This window comes from Cyanistes caeruleus, chromosome 4, assembly GCF_971803275.1.
Source record: "Cyanistes caeruleus chromosome 4, bCyaCae1.hap1.1, whole genome shotgun sequence".
NCBI classification, from domain to species: domain Eukaryota; kingdom Metazoa; phylum Chordata; class Aves; order Passeriformes; family Paridae; genus Cyanistes; species Cyanistes caeruleus.
Genome location: NC_141704.1, coordinates 60,778,613 through 60,795,355, shown reverse-complemented (window position 1 = coordinate 60,795,355; position 16,743 = coordinate 60,778,613). Strand labels below are relative to the sequence as shown.

Sequence of the window (16,743 nt, the reverse complement as noted above, 5' to 3'; positions counted from 1 at the left end):
AATTAAGTTTGAACTGAGCTTTGGCCTCCCTAATTTTTTTCATACATGTCCTAGCAACCCCCTTAAATACCTCCTGAAAAACCTGACTCTCCTTCCAAAGATGATACATCCTCTTTTTATTCCCAAGTTCCTTCAAAACCTCCTTGCCCATCCAAGCTGGGTGTTTGCCTCATCTACTCACCTTTTGGCACACAAGGACTGGCTGTTCCTGTGCCCTCGAGATCTCTGTTTTGAAGCACACCCACCTTTCCTGGACACCTTTGTTTTTAAGGGCTGCTTCCCAAGGAACTCTCTGAAAAGGTCTCCTAAATAGGCCAAAGTCTGCCCTCCAGAAGTCTAATGTAAAAGTCTTATTGATGTTCCTCCTGATTTCACCAAATGTCAAGAACTCTATCATTTCATGATCACTATGCCCCAATCAGTCTCCAACCACCACATCTCCCACCAGCCCATCTCTATTTGCAAACAAGTACTCTAATGTAGTCCCTCCCCTGGTGGGCTCACTAACCAGCTGTGACAAAAAGTTGTCCTCCACACACTGTTAAGAACTTCCTGGACTACCTCTTTTCTGCTGTGTGAAGTTCCCAGCAGATATCTGGTAGGTTAAAATCACCTACAAGAACAAGGGCTGGTGATCCTGAGACGTTCTCCAACTGCTTATAGAATAAGTTGTCCACCTCTTATTCCTGGTTGGGTGGATGATAGACTCCCAGGAGGATGTCAGCCTTGCTGGCCTTCCCCTTAATCCTTACCCATAGGTACTAAACTTCATCGTCATTAGTTTCAATACCCATGGCATTAAAAACCTCCCTAATATAAAGGACCACCCCTCCATCTCTTCTCCCTTTCCTGTCTCTTCTGAAGAGCTTGTAGCCATTCAGTGCAGCGCTCCAGCTATGTGAGTCATGCCACCATATTTTTGTGATGGTGACTACATCCTAGCTTTGCTCTTGCACCATGGTTTCCAGCTCTTCTTGTACCCATGCTGTGTGCATTAGTATACATGCACCTCAGCTGGGCTGCTGATCTCACCCCTAACTCAGGCTTACCACCCTTGGGCCTCCTTTCAGAGAGCCCAGCTGCATCCCCTTCCCCCTTCAAATCTAGTTTAATGCCCTCTCAATAAGTTCTGCCAGTTCATGAGCTAAAATCCTTCTGCCCTTAACAGAGAGATGGAGCCCATCCAGTTTTAGCAGGTTCCAGGTGCCATAGAAGTTACCCCATGATCAGAAAACCCAAAATTCTGCTGATGACACCAACCCTTGAGCCACTGGTTGATAATGGGGGCTCTCCTGTTCCTTCCATCATTTGTATCTGCCATCAAAGGGACTGAGGAAAAGACTACTTGTGCTCCTGCTCTATCAACAACTTGACCCGGTGCCCTAAAGTCCCTTTTAATTGCCCTGGCACTCCTCTTTTCAAAGTCATCACTGCCAGCCTGGAGTATCAGCAGTGAGTAATAATCAGAGGGCTGAATCAGCCCAGGAAGTCTCGCATCCCTGGGCCCCAGGGAAGCAGCAGACCTCCCTGTAGGCTGGGTCTGGTTGACATACAGGGCCCTTTGTTTCCCACCAGAAGGGAGTCATCCACTACAACTACCCTTCTTTTCTTTCTAATGTCAGAGGTGGTGATCCATCAGACATATGAAGCATAACTGGGAGGCCCACTGTGCTGACCATTTTCTTCTACATCATCTGGCTGACGCTCTAGATCCAGGACCTCATGCCTGTTCTGAAGCGGCACCTGGGTAGATGATGGGGGTCAGGAGGAATTTTTATTACCTCCCCAAGTAGGGACCTATTTCCACTCCCCTTTATCCACCACGCATCCTCCTGATGGAGGGAGGCATGGGAGGCCTTCAGAAAAATCATCAAAATATGGTGATTCATCAAATATGCCACAGAGCCCAGAGTTTGTTCTCCAGCCTCTCAGTTTACCCTGCAGTTGGTACATCTCTGACAGGGAGCAGCTTGACATCCCATGTGGGACAAGCAGTAATTTCTGATGTGCTGGTGCACTGGGTTTGCATCACAATTCACAGACTGTGAGTACTGGGTTGTACTGTGAGCATCATCCATATCCTAACAGGGGAGAGTCATGAAAAAGCTGAGAAAGAGACAAAAGAGAGGAGGTTGTTGCCAAGTCACGAGAGGAGTATTTCTGCATTACAGGATAATGATGGAAGAGGAGCAATGCTGGAGCCTGCTGTCTGTTCTCAAGGTTATATCCAAATATTTTGATCTGGGAAATAGGAAATAGAGGAATAGCATCACTACGATCCTATATCATGCAGTCCGTGACAGCTTACTTTTCCCCTATGGTATTTGCACTCTCCTGTTTGAGCTGAGCTCAGCTAGTAGGGCTGAAGACTTGTAGGTGGCCTGTTATTTAGAGAACTATGCTGGAACATGAAGGGAAGAAATGGATTCAAATCCTCCCAGAAAACCAAGATGGTTCTGAATTACTGAATATGACCCTGTTCTAGAGACATCTCAGCATCTACTGCCAGAGGCAAGTCCAAAGTCTACCTGTTCTTAGAATGATATTTATTTATGATTTTAGTAACTACACTCTCTTTAGTCAGGGTTAGAAATGAATCCTTGGATGAGAGACAGTCATGAGAACAAACCAAAGGACAGAACTAAGCACAAAATTAGGGACATTTTAAGTACCAATGAACAAGTACATCTCATTTTCAGTCAATTCAGGCATGGCTGGATACCCCATTGCTCATTGGAAAGCTCTTTCTGAAGAAACTGACACCATTTATTGTTTTGAAACAGCTCTGTTGGTGAGCATCTAGAGCTTGGGATGATGTATCTAAGGCATCACAGATGTCACCCAGACCTGGATGCAAAAATTGCTGATGGTACTGTGACCTGTGGCTGTCATCATCATGTGGGAACTGACAATGGTCAAACAAGAGATTTTTAGGCTTCAGGCATTAGCCTGAGCCTGTGTGAAATTAAGAAGCACAACTTTCTCACTCTGGACTGAGAAATCATAAGGAGGAACCCAAACAGTCCTTAGAGAAGGAAAAAAACCTTTGCTGGTGTTGTCACCTTGTTGTTTACTTGCAAGAAATGGTCAAGGCGGTGGTGTTCCTAACTGTCCAATGATGGTGATGTGTTAGTTTCATGACCAATAAGAGGTTTACCTTCTTGGACCTTCTCATAACTGTTTTTAAAAGAAGATCTGGAAGAATAAAACTTGCTCTCTTTTGCAACCAAAGTGAGAGAATCTGTTTCGTCCCTTCGCCATTCCTAATACAGTACGACATCATCACAAAGAATTCTTGTTACACATAATGAAGTAACATGACAAGATATTTTGTTAGGAGAAGGGATTACAAGTGACCTCCCTCCTGATGAGTCACAGAGATATCCAATAAAGTGTGATAAAAGGGGTGGGTTGGCTGTGCAGGGGAGGAGCTTGAGAAAGGATGCTGAGGAAGAAGGAACAATTCAGAAGGACTGGCCAAACGTCAGAAGGAACTGCTGCTGTGAAAGATCTGCTGAGATCAGGGTCTGCAGATGGATTCAGGGTCTGCAGATGGAGCCTGCTGTTAGAACCTGCAAAATTCTAACTAGATAAAACTAGGCTTTTTCTAGGTAAAAGCCTGCAGTCAGGCTGCAAGGCAATACCTGCAGTCATAGTCAAGCAGGAAATACCTGCAGTCTGCAAGGGAAACCTGCAGTGAGAGCTTGCTGTAGTGAATAGTTGGAGTCAGATGGCTGAATTGTGAAGAGGAATAAACCAGGGCCCTTTTCATGCTGTGATAAACAAGCTGTGATAAACTCTCATTCCTGCACTCTAAAGAGAGGGCTGCTGCAACAGTATTTATTCAGTGTCATTGTGTTACTGCACACTATACAATGCCATATATGCATTCTCAGCAAAACATGATCTGCACTTACCTTATAATCCTTTTCAACATTCATTATTAACTTCAGAGTGCTGAACAGTAAGATATAGGTGAGGATTTCCTAAATAAGCATTGATACTCAAAACTGTAACAGTTACAATCCTTATCTAAACACAGCTACAAACACCATTGGGCTGGAGAACACTCATAAGAAATCTATACATCAATACTTATATAATATGCATCTATAGAATAATTAACACAGTAAATTAGTCCAGGGAGACGAGACTTACTTCTTCTTCTTCCAGTCCAGTTAGATCCCAGAAGTAACTCAATCTCATCTGCAAACGCTTCCATTGTTCAAGGAACATGGTAGCTTTAAAAGAAATTAAACAATTTTAAAAATAATAAATCCAAAGCCTTGTGGCAAACATTTGTGTTACTTATAAGCTTCAACTGATATTTGAATCACATTATGCTAGACCCCTTAAAATTAAGCACCAAGAAGCAGCCTCAGGCCCAATTTTAAAGAAAGAATTCAAGCAATACATGCAAACAATAATTACTGTCTTTTAAAAACAAAATACAGAAAGATGGAACATGAGTTGTCCAGAACCACTGTTCTTGTCAGGGAATTGAGCTGAGCCCCAAACTGCAGATATCCACGGAAGACATAATCTCTCTTAATTCATCATGAAGCATTCTGAGGCAGGTTTAGCCTGCTACTGAAAAAACTAGGATCCCCAGAATAATGTAGAAAAAGATATTTTTAAACATATTACTAATGGTGTAGTTAAATTCTTTTGTCCTTCACAGACATGGTGATTTTGCCCTAAAGGAATGGCCCCTGGTTCAACCTCCTGCTTCTCCTTTTTTTACTAATAAGAAGGAACAGATGTTTTACTGTTGTCTCATGTTTACAGTCTCCTGGCTGTCCTCTCATAATTGCTGTTTCCTCAGTATAGCACTTTTCCTAGTTGCTCATAATTTATGGATTTATGGATTTATTAGAAATAGCACATATAAATCTTGGGTTGTGGACATGTATTTTCAGATAACAATGTCAATACTAAACCAGTTGATGCCAACTAAAACCACCTAAACTCTACCAATAAAAGCTATACCTATAAACAGCTGTGGGCACTGCTTACATTTTCTTATGCTTCACCTCACTTTCAGTGCATGAAAAGGGTATTGCAAAAACACTGTTAGATCACAGCAGTGTTTACATCACTTTGAACATCTTGTAGATAGCCCCACAAGGCAGACAACAGTAGAGAATAAGAACAGCTTCCCTTGACGGCATCTACACTGTCAGATAACACTGAGAGAAGTGGGAACTCTGTGAAAATAACCTGGCTCTTACAAGTTATAATCTATCCCAACAGTTAGATGCAAATATTTTCTTCACAGATATCATCCCATCATATAAGAAATAAATATCATTATTTCGGCAGCACACTGAAAGCAAATCCAGACATTAAGCAACTAAGTTGCTATCTGTGTTCCTCCCTTACAGAAGAGAGAACATATAAAAGCTATATTTAGCATGGTTTGAAAACTCAAGGGTTTTTAGATATCCTAAATACAAAAACATTTGGTTATTTTATAGGGTGCAATTACTCATTCCATTCTTTCCTGTTACACAAAAACTCAGTTCCACATTTAGCTCTGTAAGAACGTACTTGGCTTGATGCAACAGCTAATCTGAAATCAGCACGTCTGCACTGACTTACACCAGCAGAAAAATTAAACTGACACAGAACAGGTTTGGCTTGGATATTAGGAAGAAATTCTTCCCCATGAGGATGGTGAGGCCCTGGCACAGGTTGCCCAGAGCAGCTGTGGCTGCCCCTTCCCTGGAAGTGTTCCAGGCTACGCTGGAAGTGGCTCTAAGCAACCTGGGATAGTGGAAGGTGTCCCGACCCATGGCAGGGGAACTGACTGATCTTCAAGGTTCCTTCCAACCCAAACCATTCTGTGATTCTGTAAAACTTCTAAATAAAGGCATCTGACACTGAAACTGAGCAGCAGGATACCAGTGAAATCAAGCCCACTCAGCCAGGCATTACTGTAAATATGGACAGTTTCAGCAAGACTGCTGGAATCACAAAGACACTTCACGAGGAATCAGGATCAGCTACTAAAAGCATGGTTCCTTTTGAGATATTAACCTTAGGAAGTCTTCTTCTTTCTAAAGAATGGGAGAAGACAAGCAAGACGAAAGAATTCCTGTGCCCAATGCCCTCAAGGAATGAAGCCGGCCCAGATCACCATAGTTTGCTCTTTCAAATATACAGCTGGAGTAAGTGCATGAGTGAGCTCTGCCATTCAACAGATTGAGCTCTAGATTTAACCAGCACAGTCTCTAATAGCAGGGCAGCAAAATTTGGTGTAATCTAATACTTCATAGGCAAGCTGGGCAGAATTAGTAAAGGCTCTATTATTTCGCTTTGCTGCTCTTTGTGTATGCCGGCTGCATTTTCTTGAACTGACAAGCTCAGTTATCACGGGTTAGAGAAGAACAGACTTTTCCAATCTGCAGGAAACATTTTTTGGAGGAGGGCTACCACTCTGAAAGAATTTTTTTATTCTTACATGCCTTTTTTTAAAAGCAATGCATATGGAACTTTTTGTCCTGTTCTCTTCCATAGCAGATTCTACTAATTTGTCTTAGTGGAAGGATATATCAACATTTTCTTTTGCACACTGCATTGCTGATACTAAAATACAATTGTTCTGGATGAGGTTCAGTGGCAATTGTCATTTGCATGGATGCCAATTTACAGTAAAGTTTCTCTGTTGGAAAATGATATTTTATTTATCTTAAACTTCAGAGCAGGAGGTGACACTTAATCTGCCAGTCTACCCTGTAATCTGAAGTAGTAAAATAAATTATTCTGAGAGCCTATATATTCATCCTCTTTTTTCTATTTCTCATAGAAATAATTCCCAAATTCTCACATATACTCTAATGTTTGCTCTATGGCTTCCAGGAACCATTAAACAAATGCTTCTTGCTTCCGTGATGTGTTCTGTCTGCAAGCTCCTTAAAAACTTTCTGCTGTCCTCACCCAATGCCAACCCACCAATCAGTCCTTTCTAAAACAAGCTGTAAAATCTTAATAGGCTTGCAAAGAATAACACACTGGTTGCTGAGGGATGGCTATAACACAGTAACATATTTGCTCAGTTTCGTATTAAGGATGATAATTTCATTTTGGGAACAATGAATAGGGAAATAAAAAATCATTTTACAGTAGCAATAACACATTTAACTTTCATAATAAACAAACTCTAGAGTAAAGGAGAGCATAACACCAGCAATAATTCATGCAAGCACAGTACACACACTTTTCAGGGCAGAAGTAAGGCCAGAAACAATAAAAGTAATACTACAATGCATTCATTTATGTTTATGAAGTGTTTTGATATCCTCATGGAGACAGGGATATTTGCCATTAAAAAAAAGCAAGTTTGTTTAAATGGGATATTCTAAAATATATTACAATTAAAATGATAATAGTCCCATTGCTCTTGGAATCCCATAAAGTTTTGATAAAATTATGTGACTGAGTTGTCCCACAAGGAAGTGGGACTGTGCTTAAATTAGACTCTTTCAGCTGTCTGCACCATACCAATCGTCAAATACGTTTTGTCCCCAAATGCAGAAGTTGTTAAAAGGGTGTGACATGTAGATGAAAAATGAAAAAAAAAATTTGCAAATGCATGGCAAAGTTTAGAAGTGCCATTAATGGCACAATTCCCTTCATGGAGAAATGGCCTCAAGATGTGCCAGGGGAGGTTCAGGTTGGACATCAGGAAGAATTTCTTCCCATTGGCATTAGAAGGGGCTGCCCAGGGAGGTGGAGGAGTCACCATCCCTGGAGATGTTCAATAAGCAACTGAACACGGCACTCAATGCTCTGGTTTAGTTGACAAGGTAGAGATCAGTCAAAGGCTGGTCTTGATCTTATAGATCTTTTCCAGACTTGATGACACTATGATTTTAAACATGGCAGTAAAGGAAGAAAGAACATTTTTCCTTCCCTGAGCTACACAACTCCATTTATTCCAGAACTTGCTGTTGACAGTGATACTGCTTTCCCCAGTCTCCACCCAGACAGATCTCCCTGACCCAGCTTCCAAAAGCCATAGAGATCACATTCAATTCAAAGAGCCTTTTGTTATTTTGTGAAGAGTCCAAATGGCACTGTTAACTTACAAAGCAATACTCACCCCAGAGAGCCATAAAGATGGAGAAAAAAACTGTGGCAGGGTTGTCAAACAAGTGACTTGCTCGAGCAGTGGCACAGGCAGAGCTGAGGTTCCAGTAATCACAGAACTTGTCACACAGGGGGCACATGGTGAAGGCATTGCGTTGGTCACACATCTCTTTGCTGTGACAGACAAGTGCACAGGTTCCTCTGAGTATTCCAGCTCAGAAACTATGGATGTGCAGTAGTAATATTACAAGCTGTCTGCAATATATGTGGCCTGCACTCGGAGAGAACAGGAGCTGTGTGTTTCTTCAACGTTTATTGCCATGGATAGTAATTTTTTTTAATCCTTACAAGGACTTTACCAACAGGAAAATGATACAACAGTCAACCAGAATGATCACTGCACTGTATTAGTGAATTAAGGAAGACAACATCACTGAAGACTGAGGTTAACCACACTTAAAACAAAATTCAAACACAAAAGTGGAGTTTGCATCTCTGCAGTCAGTTACGTGATTTGATACAGATCAGATATAAATCACTGAAAAGAAAGACTGAAGGGGTCACAAAGGAAATTCAGTGTTGTCAAAATACACATTTTTTAATATGGTGGCACAAAAATATGGGAGAAGAGTTTTTTTAGAGATTTTAAAATCTTTACTGTAAGGTTGTTATTTTGATTCTTGGTCTTATTTGCTACATATGTATTCAGTTTCTAAAATCTTTGAGAAAAACATTATCAGTATCACTTGAACAGGCCAAGCACTTCTTATCAGGGCTGAGAATCCTTTCAGTATTTTCCATAAGGTTTGGATATGAAAGCCTGTTGCAGTCCTCTCCCGGGGGACCCCTCTGTCTTGCCCCCCGTGGTGAGAGCCCCGCTCTTCACTGAACACGCATAGTCTCACTTAGGTGAACTGAGTACTACAAAGCTCAAATGTCCTTGCCAGGATCATGAGCTGAGTTGCCACATTGTTTCAATGACATGTGATTATGATTGTTCCTATATGGACCATCCTGAAATAGATTTTTCCTTACATTTTTAAATGAAAAAAGGACTATTCAAGCTCTATTATTAATATGTTTATATTATATTGTTTGAAAAACATGCAGCTGTTTCCAGCTCTCATGCTGTTACAGTAATTCACTATTTCAAAAGGCAGCAGAGGGTGCTGCAGATACATCTCAGCCATAAATCTCACTGGAGTTAAAATGTTAGCAGAAGCTTTCATCCCAACAAGCGCCAAGATTTATTCAGATCAAGCTAAGAAAACAGACCCTGCATCTGATGTGGTGCTATTCATCATTTACCTATCAGTAACCTTGTCCTACTGATTTTAAAAGCTGTCAGTTCAGGGACTGTCATGATTGTGATCAGCATACAAGTACTGCAGTATCCTACCTCTATCAGAAGTCAGCCATAGATAACACAGAGGATTTTTTTTTATTTTATTCACTGTGAAGCAGACATCAATATCATGGTGTCACTTGGGTAGTTTTTGTGTAGTATATTCCCCTCAGGATACAAAATCTCAACATTGTTTTGTGTCTAGAAGGGGAATACTGTGAAGACCAAATATAGAATCATAGAATGGGTGGAATTGGAAGGGACTTTAAAGATCATCCAGTTCCAACACCCTGCCAAGGGCAGGGACACCTTCCACTATCCCAGGTTGCTCAGAGCCCCATCCAGCCTGGCCTTGAACACTTCCAGAGATGGGGCAGCCAGAGCTGCTCCAGGCAACCTGTGCCAGGGCCTCACCACCCTCACAGGGAAGAATTTCTTCCCAATATCTAATCTAAATCCACTCCTGTCAGTGTGAAGCCACTGCCCCTTGTCCTGTCACTCCAGGCCCTTGTCAAGAGTCTCTCTCCATCTTTCCTGTGGGCTCCCTTCAGGCACTGCAAGGCCACAGTGAGGTCACCCCAAAGCCTTCTCTTCTCCAGGCTGAACAATCCCAATTGTTCCCTCAGCCTTTCCTCCCAGCAGAGCTGCTCCATCCCTCTGATGCCCTTGGTGTCCCTGCTGTGGCCTGGCTGCAGCAGCTCCCTGTCCTTCCTGTGCTGGGCCCAGGGCTGGATGCAGCCCTGCAGGGGGGGCTCAGCAGAGCCAGGCAGAGGGGTAAAATCATAGCCCTTGATCTGCTGGCATTTAGTAAATCTTGTAGCTATTGTTCATATTGCTTGTACAAATGGTCTGCTTTTAGTGAGAATAAAGTGTCACAAGAGTCATGGACAGTTTGCTTTAATTTCAGTGAGTTTTACATTGTGACTTTCTGATTGAGCAGTGAACTGTGTGCACTCATAAAAATCAAATTAATATCTTAGAAAACAAACTCAATACAGTGGACTCACCACACATTTCTGTTTCAGGAGGTGAGACACTGACCTCCTGATTATTGAGTTAAATAAATGTGTACCTGTTCAATGCCTTTGTGTTTGTAATGCTCTCAGGGTTGATAATGATACATCACTGCTCTTCAGACAAGCTAAAACCAGTTATTCTTACTATGGATTAATAAGAAAAACACAGTCTTATAATCTTGAAGTAACAAATCATGAATCACAGATAAGCTTACCTAGGAATGTCACTTTCAATGGTTATACATCCATATAGAAATACAATAATCCCAACTACTGAAGAGGGAATGAGGAATTCCGTGTATAAACCCAGCCATGCAAAATAAAGTCCTATCTTTTCTCCAAAATACTTCCTGAAAAAGAGAAAAAAAAAGAAGAAAAAGCATATGTCAAGGGTATAATTTTCAAATGTTTTTTACAGCTGCTAAACAGTCCCAGAAAGTTAAAATACAAGTTGTGAAAAATAATGAATTAAAACCCTGAGGATCTTGAAGACAATAGGAACAAATGAAGGGTATGATTTAAGCATTTTTCAGTTTGGGCTTCTCTGTTCTGAGAAGTTAAAGACAGTCCTGGATCATTCTCCTGAGCTGAAATTAAGCAGGTATCATTGCAATCATAACATCTATTCAGAGAACACTGTGGTATTTACATCTCTTAAAAGAAGTCAGTGGAATAGGAGGAAACATTGGAAAATACTTGGCTCCTCAGAAGAGCACGTTAATTTTTGCCTCTGTAGTACTCCTGGGTTCAGTTAGTGACAACCATAGAAATGACATCCATGGGATCATACTGACATCTTAAATGATGACTAATCTGGAGCTGCTGCTAAAGGAGGAAAGTTTACTTGCACACTTAGCACTGGCTTTTCAAAAATAACATTTTTGTCAGGTTAACAGCCCCTGGACAGCTGGTTAGAAAAAACAGTGTCTGCTCTGAGGAGCAGCCCACTGCAGATGTCGATAAATAAGTGGTAGAACTCAGCTCAGCATCTTCATGAATCACACTGCAAGTAAACTAAGCTTGGATGAACCTCACCAATCATTCCAAAATACAGTTAGGAGTGATTACAAATATTGCAAAACCCAAAGAGCTTCACAGAACTCAAGAATTCACCAAAATTTAGATTAAAAACCAACAAGGTTAAAAATGTTTCACAAACCAGAGAAGAAGATGGAGCAGTGTTGGACAGAAATCATCTACACAGAGAGCACTCAGGGCATGACAGGAGTATGAGTCAGTGAGACATTTACACTTTGATAGCAGCAAAAATTAAAATAAATTCATACTATCATGTCTAATAAAAGAAATATAAGATTTCCTCCTCATAAAGGTTGAGCACAAACCCAGTTTGAGATTTATTCTAATCCCACTTACCTTGGAAAAATTTTATCCAGGCTTAGCACCCCAAATTTAAATCATTTCTACTTAAAATGCTTAAATGAGATTTTTGGAGGCCCAAACTGAAATTTTCTACTCCAGAAGCTGGGTCTAAGGTCCAGACTGCTCGTGCCACGGGAGAGGCAGGACAGGAGTGCAACCAAGGCAGAAAGCCAAGAGACAAGACCAGCCTCTACAGTCACTTCCAGCTCAGATGAAATGGATAAGGAAAGCAACAGTGAGGAATTTTTAGTACTACAGATCCTGCTGTTGTTCTCATGCCATCACAGCTGTACCTAACTCTGCACTTCCAGGCTCTCCCATGGAAAACTGTCATTGCAATCCTGCCTATTTCAGTTTTGCCTTCCATGAGTGCCTCTGTTTTCTCATGTCTAACCAAACTTGATTGTGCTTTAGAAAGGATACGTGCAATACTAAAGGGCAAAGCAAAACAAAAGCATTTTGAGGTGATACACAGACAACCTTATCTTCAATAGGAGGGGATGCCATACAGAAGCTGAGAAACTTCAGGAACCTTCTAGGAAAAGAGTACAGCCCCTACACCTGATGCTGCAAGGTACTCTATGCCACAAACTGTGTGAAGTATCAAACAGCACAAGTGAAATCACAGTGTGGCTTGAATGGTAATAACTTAAGATTTGAAGCACCTTGGGACAATGGATTTGCAGGGAATACAAGGAAATATGGCATTATATGATACAGCATATTTTATGAAATGATAACTATAAATACTTGTGTTGCAAATCCAAGCTTTATACTGTGGGACTGCCCTCTGACCTGGCACATGCCTCCAATTTTGGAGGCAATTATAAGAAGCGGTTTTACTTTATTTTTACATTTGTAAATAAATACATATTTTTAATATACCTGTTTGTTAATATACTAGGTTGTTAATATAGTTTAATACATGTTTTAATACACTTTTTTAAATATGAAGTGAGAGAAGAAATACTTGTTTGAAATATAGAACTAACCAGAAGGCCTATAGCTTATCTTCAAGCCTCCTATGTGAGTCAACAAACAGCAGCAATGGTGTTGGAAGAGCACAGGATAGAGGGAAACTCCCTTTGCTGTCAAGTTTCCTTCTGACTGGGGAGTGACAACCATAAATTTGATGCTAGACCAGGAAAAGGAGGACCAGAGGAAGATTATTCTGATTATGTCTTCTTACTGCTTCCTAGCCTGTAGAGATGGGCAATGGGCACAGCTAGTAAAGTGTTTCAAATAGGTCAGAGCAGGCACAAAAAATTGTCCACAATCTCAGCTGTTCAAAACTCTGTTCTTTTGACAAAGGGCTACGAATAAGCAGAGAAAGAGTTCAAATGCCAGCAGCACTGAAGAGTAGCTGGTCAGGGCTATGGCTCAAGAGGCTTCCCCTCAAATTTTTAAGTCTTCCAGTGATAAAGGTGATCTGTAACCTATAAAGCGAAGGGTTGCTACTTGTATCCATGCCAAAAGAAAGCGAGATCAACAATGTCCTGGCAGTATGGAAAAAAAGCAGTTGCCAAGAAGAAAACTGCACTGTGTTTTGTGGCTTAACTGTTTTGCAAAAGGAAAATAATTTGGATTCTGTGCCCAAGCTCAGTCCACCAATGTACCAGAAAGTGAAATAATCTAAGAAGAAGCAATGACAGAGCTTGGAAACATAATGAACAATTTAGATATGAGTTTATCAAGTCAGAAGAACACAGGACATAGACATCTCCTTTCTTTGACACATCCCAAGAACTCTTCTCTGGTTCCTCTGAATAGGCGTCAAGGCTCTGCAAACACCTGTGATCCCCTGTACCAACATCTACTGCAGCTGCTGGATTCAGTAGTGAATGAACAGAGGGAAAAAATGTGTGCTTCAAGGGCAGAGGAAGATGTAAGTCAAGATGAAGGTTTTTTACATATTTATATATTTACACCAAGAACTTGGCATGTTTTCTCATCTACACTGGGATAAAATGAGTCTGACTTTGTTATCCTACAAGAATTATCCATGATTTATGCTGGCATGGCAAAAGACAAGACTTGAGACCAGAGTCTTGCCCTACCTCAGTAGCTAATTCACATCTACCTCACATACATCCAGGCAAAGCTAAAGACTAATCCTTTCCAAAGTGTGCACATGGATATTGCAGAATGTCACAAAAAAATATGTGCCCCTGGCATTTTGTGAGCTTTATTTCTGCATTAGGGAAATACCCCTGTATATACATGTATTCCATGGAGGCAGGGGTTATTCCCAAACTAAAGGGCAAATGGCTTTGATAAAGAAAGTGTACTGCTTCCATCAGGAGCAGTACCCAAGGCTTTTTTTCCGTGTGTTGATAAATCTTAAGGTGAAATTTTGTGCCTTTTATTTTAGAAGATTTTATAAAGGCTGCTTAAATGGCCACCTACAAAGTACTGACTTCTCACAAACAAGAATCATGCCTTTAAAGAAAGATTTGGTCAAATTACCCATAACCCCTGAACAAGCTGAACAAGAGCTGCTTTTCCAGCAGATTATCAGACACAGCATTAAAAAACTCCCAACAGCAACAACAACCACCTGTAGAAAGTGTATTCCCTCCCAGAATTAAAATGTTGAGAAGGCCATAGCAGAAGTGTTGACTTGGTTCCCTCTGCTTCACCCGCATAACACTTAAACCAGACATCTGCAGTGCACTTTGGTCTGTCTGGTTGCAAAACCAACATCAAAAAGAATAACTGATTATTAAACCCTCTGCTTGCACGTTGGTCACAGTGCTCCCGTGCCAAGTTGTGCAATTTATAAATAGACTAAGGTTTGGGGAAGGGGGGAGAAAGAGAGAAGGAAAAAAACCCTTCAGTTTTGACTCTGTGAAAACAAGTGTGGGTACCTGGAATGTGAATAAAGCGTATGGTGCGTGACACGCGCTGGAAAGAACGCTGGAGATGTTCAGGAACAAAGCTAAAAAAGCGAGGAAAAAGCGCCATGGACACTGAGTCACCTAACTGGAGAATCTGCACAGAACTCTTCAGTTTTTTAATTTCCATACCCCACTCTAAGCCAGCTGCCACTTCATGTTTCCATTTCATTCCACCACCCCTTTGGTGGAGGAGTCGTTTAGACGCAGCAGTTTCTATGCAAAACGAGACTGATTTACAGCTGCCTCTTGGGTAGGTTTCCCCTGTGCTAATGGTCAACCCAGTCACACGTATTACTAATGCCTTCAAAATAAACTTATTTGCACAGTTTGGGGGTGAAATTCTGGTGTTTCTGCTGCTGGGGAGAAGGACAAGCAGTTTAGTTTCATGTCAGAACACCTTTAATGCCAAGGATACTTTGAAATTTTCTTTCCCTATCCAGGTGCACATTCCCTCTCTGACCCCCAGCAGTAGTCCCCAGGATCACTGCTTATTCTTCCAGGGCTTTTGCAACCTGAAGAAAATCTACCATTATGCTGCAGGTAGAACTGTGACTATCCTTAGAAAGTGAGACACAATTTCTAGCACACGGTAAGTTCAGAACACAGATATTTCTTTTGGTTCTGAGATAATAGTTCCTACCATTGGAAGTTTCCCTCTCAAAACTGCAGACTTCTTTCAGAAAGACTGCTGGAGTATAGGGAAAGCCACAGTCACTACAAGATGATCAGGAACACTGCAGAACACCCCAAGATTTCCCTCCAGGTAGAGCTGCCTATATCCAAACTTTTCTGGATTTGCCATTCTTTCTTCACTTGAAAATTTTCTCAGGGCCAGATTCAAGCATTTATTACAACCATCTGTGACACCTGGGTAGAATTACTGCTCAGCAGCAGCACTGAGGCTGCTGTGCATCCAGAGATCTTGGAGATTTCCACCATGGTTGTGCCTGACAGCACATATTCCATCCAGGCAGTCTCAGGAAGGAACATATCAGTGCTAAATCCGGATACACAGAGAGTGTACCAAATGGAGCAATATGGAAGCTAAGAAAAGATCCTGGCAGAAGACAATCCTCCTTGGAACATCATACCAAGTGACTGAAGAACATTTTTTTATTAAAATTTTAAGAGGGGGAAAAAATAACAACTACAGAACCTCAGACAAACTGCAATGCATCTGATTTTGAGGTACAACAGAAAATATCCTTTAGAAAGGCCAGCTAGTTCTGCATACAGAAAACAAAGAAAGGAGACTTTGTCCAAAGTAAAAGCAATTTTTTTCCCCTATACTGGGCATAAAAATCAATGTCCAGTAGAGAGTGATTAAAAGCGTGTTTTTGACTAGAGTTTAGAACTTGACCCTTTTCCCCTGAAAGCAGAATGAAGAAATGTGCCACCAAACCCATTTCATCAAGCACTTTTCATTAAAATTCCTGTTTGAAAACGTTACCTAACAAATATTTGCTGTGTCCTCTAATGGTACTTGAGTTTGGAGTCAAACTTATCTAAATTACAGATATATTTATCTTTCAAGGCACTGTGGAATTTTAATTGTGATTCCTTATAGGAGAAAAAAAAAACCACTGTCAAAATATTGCAACTCCATGAAGAACAGAAATTGCAAATTTTATTTAGAGGTAGAATTATGTTTTTAACTAGATTTTTTTGGCTCTTAGGAAACACTACTCTTCAGCAGAGTAACAGGGAGAAGTTGATGTGTGTGGAGGAAGAGGATATTTAAGTTCTCAAGTTCTAGTGAATTAAAAAACCCAGGGGAAATATAATAGTTATATCAATATATCAATTATTCATAATAATAGATACTAATAATAAATAATAATAATAGTCAGGATTTGTGTATTAAATGCAATTTAAAATAGCAAAAGGATAAACCTTATCCTGCAAAGAAATAGAACTAGGACAAGCTACTCTCAGAGCTTCAGATTCCCAAACCTTATGCTTCCATTCCAAGAAATTGTCAGAACACAGCTGAAAGCGCATGGCTTGTGGTGAT

General features: G+C 40.8%; 1 protein-coding gene across 1 annotated transcript in view; it reads right to left on the bottom strand.

Moving 5' to 3' along the window:
* Positions 1-16,743, bottom strand: part of ANO2 (anoctamin 2) — a 163,277-nt gene that overhangs the window by 93,416 nt on the left and 53,118 nt on the right. Inside the window, exons 11-13 of the mRNA XM_086885154.1 lie at positions 10,668-10,802; positions 8,105-8,265; positions 4,159-4,241 (exon numbers count right to left, since the gene is read on the bottom strand). Of these exons, the coding sequence (XP_086741280.1) occupies positions 4,159-4,241; positions 8,105-8,265; positions 10,668-10,802 (379 nt within the window). The remainder of the gene's footprint in view (positions 1-4,158; positions 4,242-8,104; positions 8,266-10,667; positions 10,803-16,743) is intronic.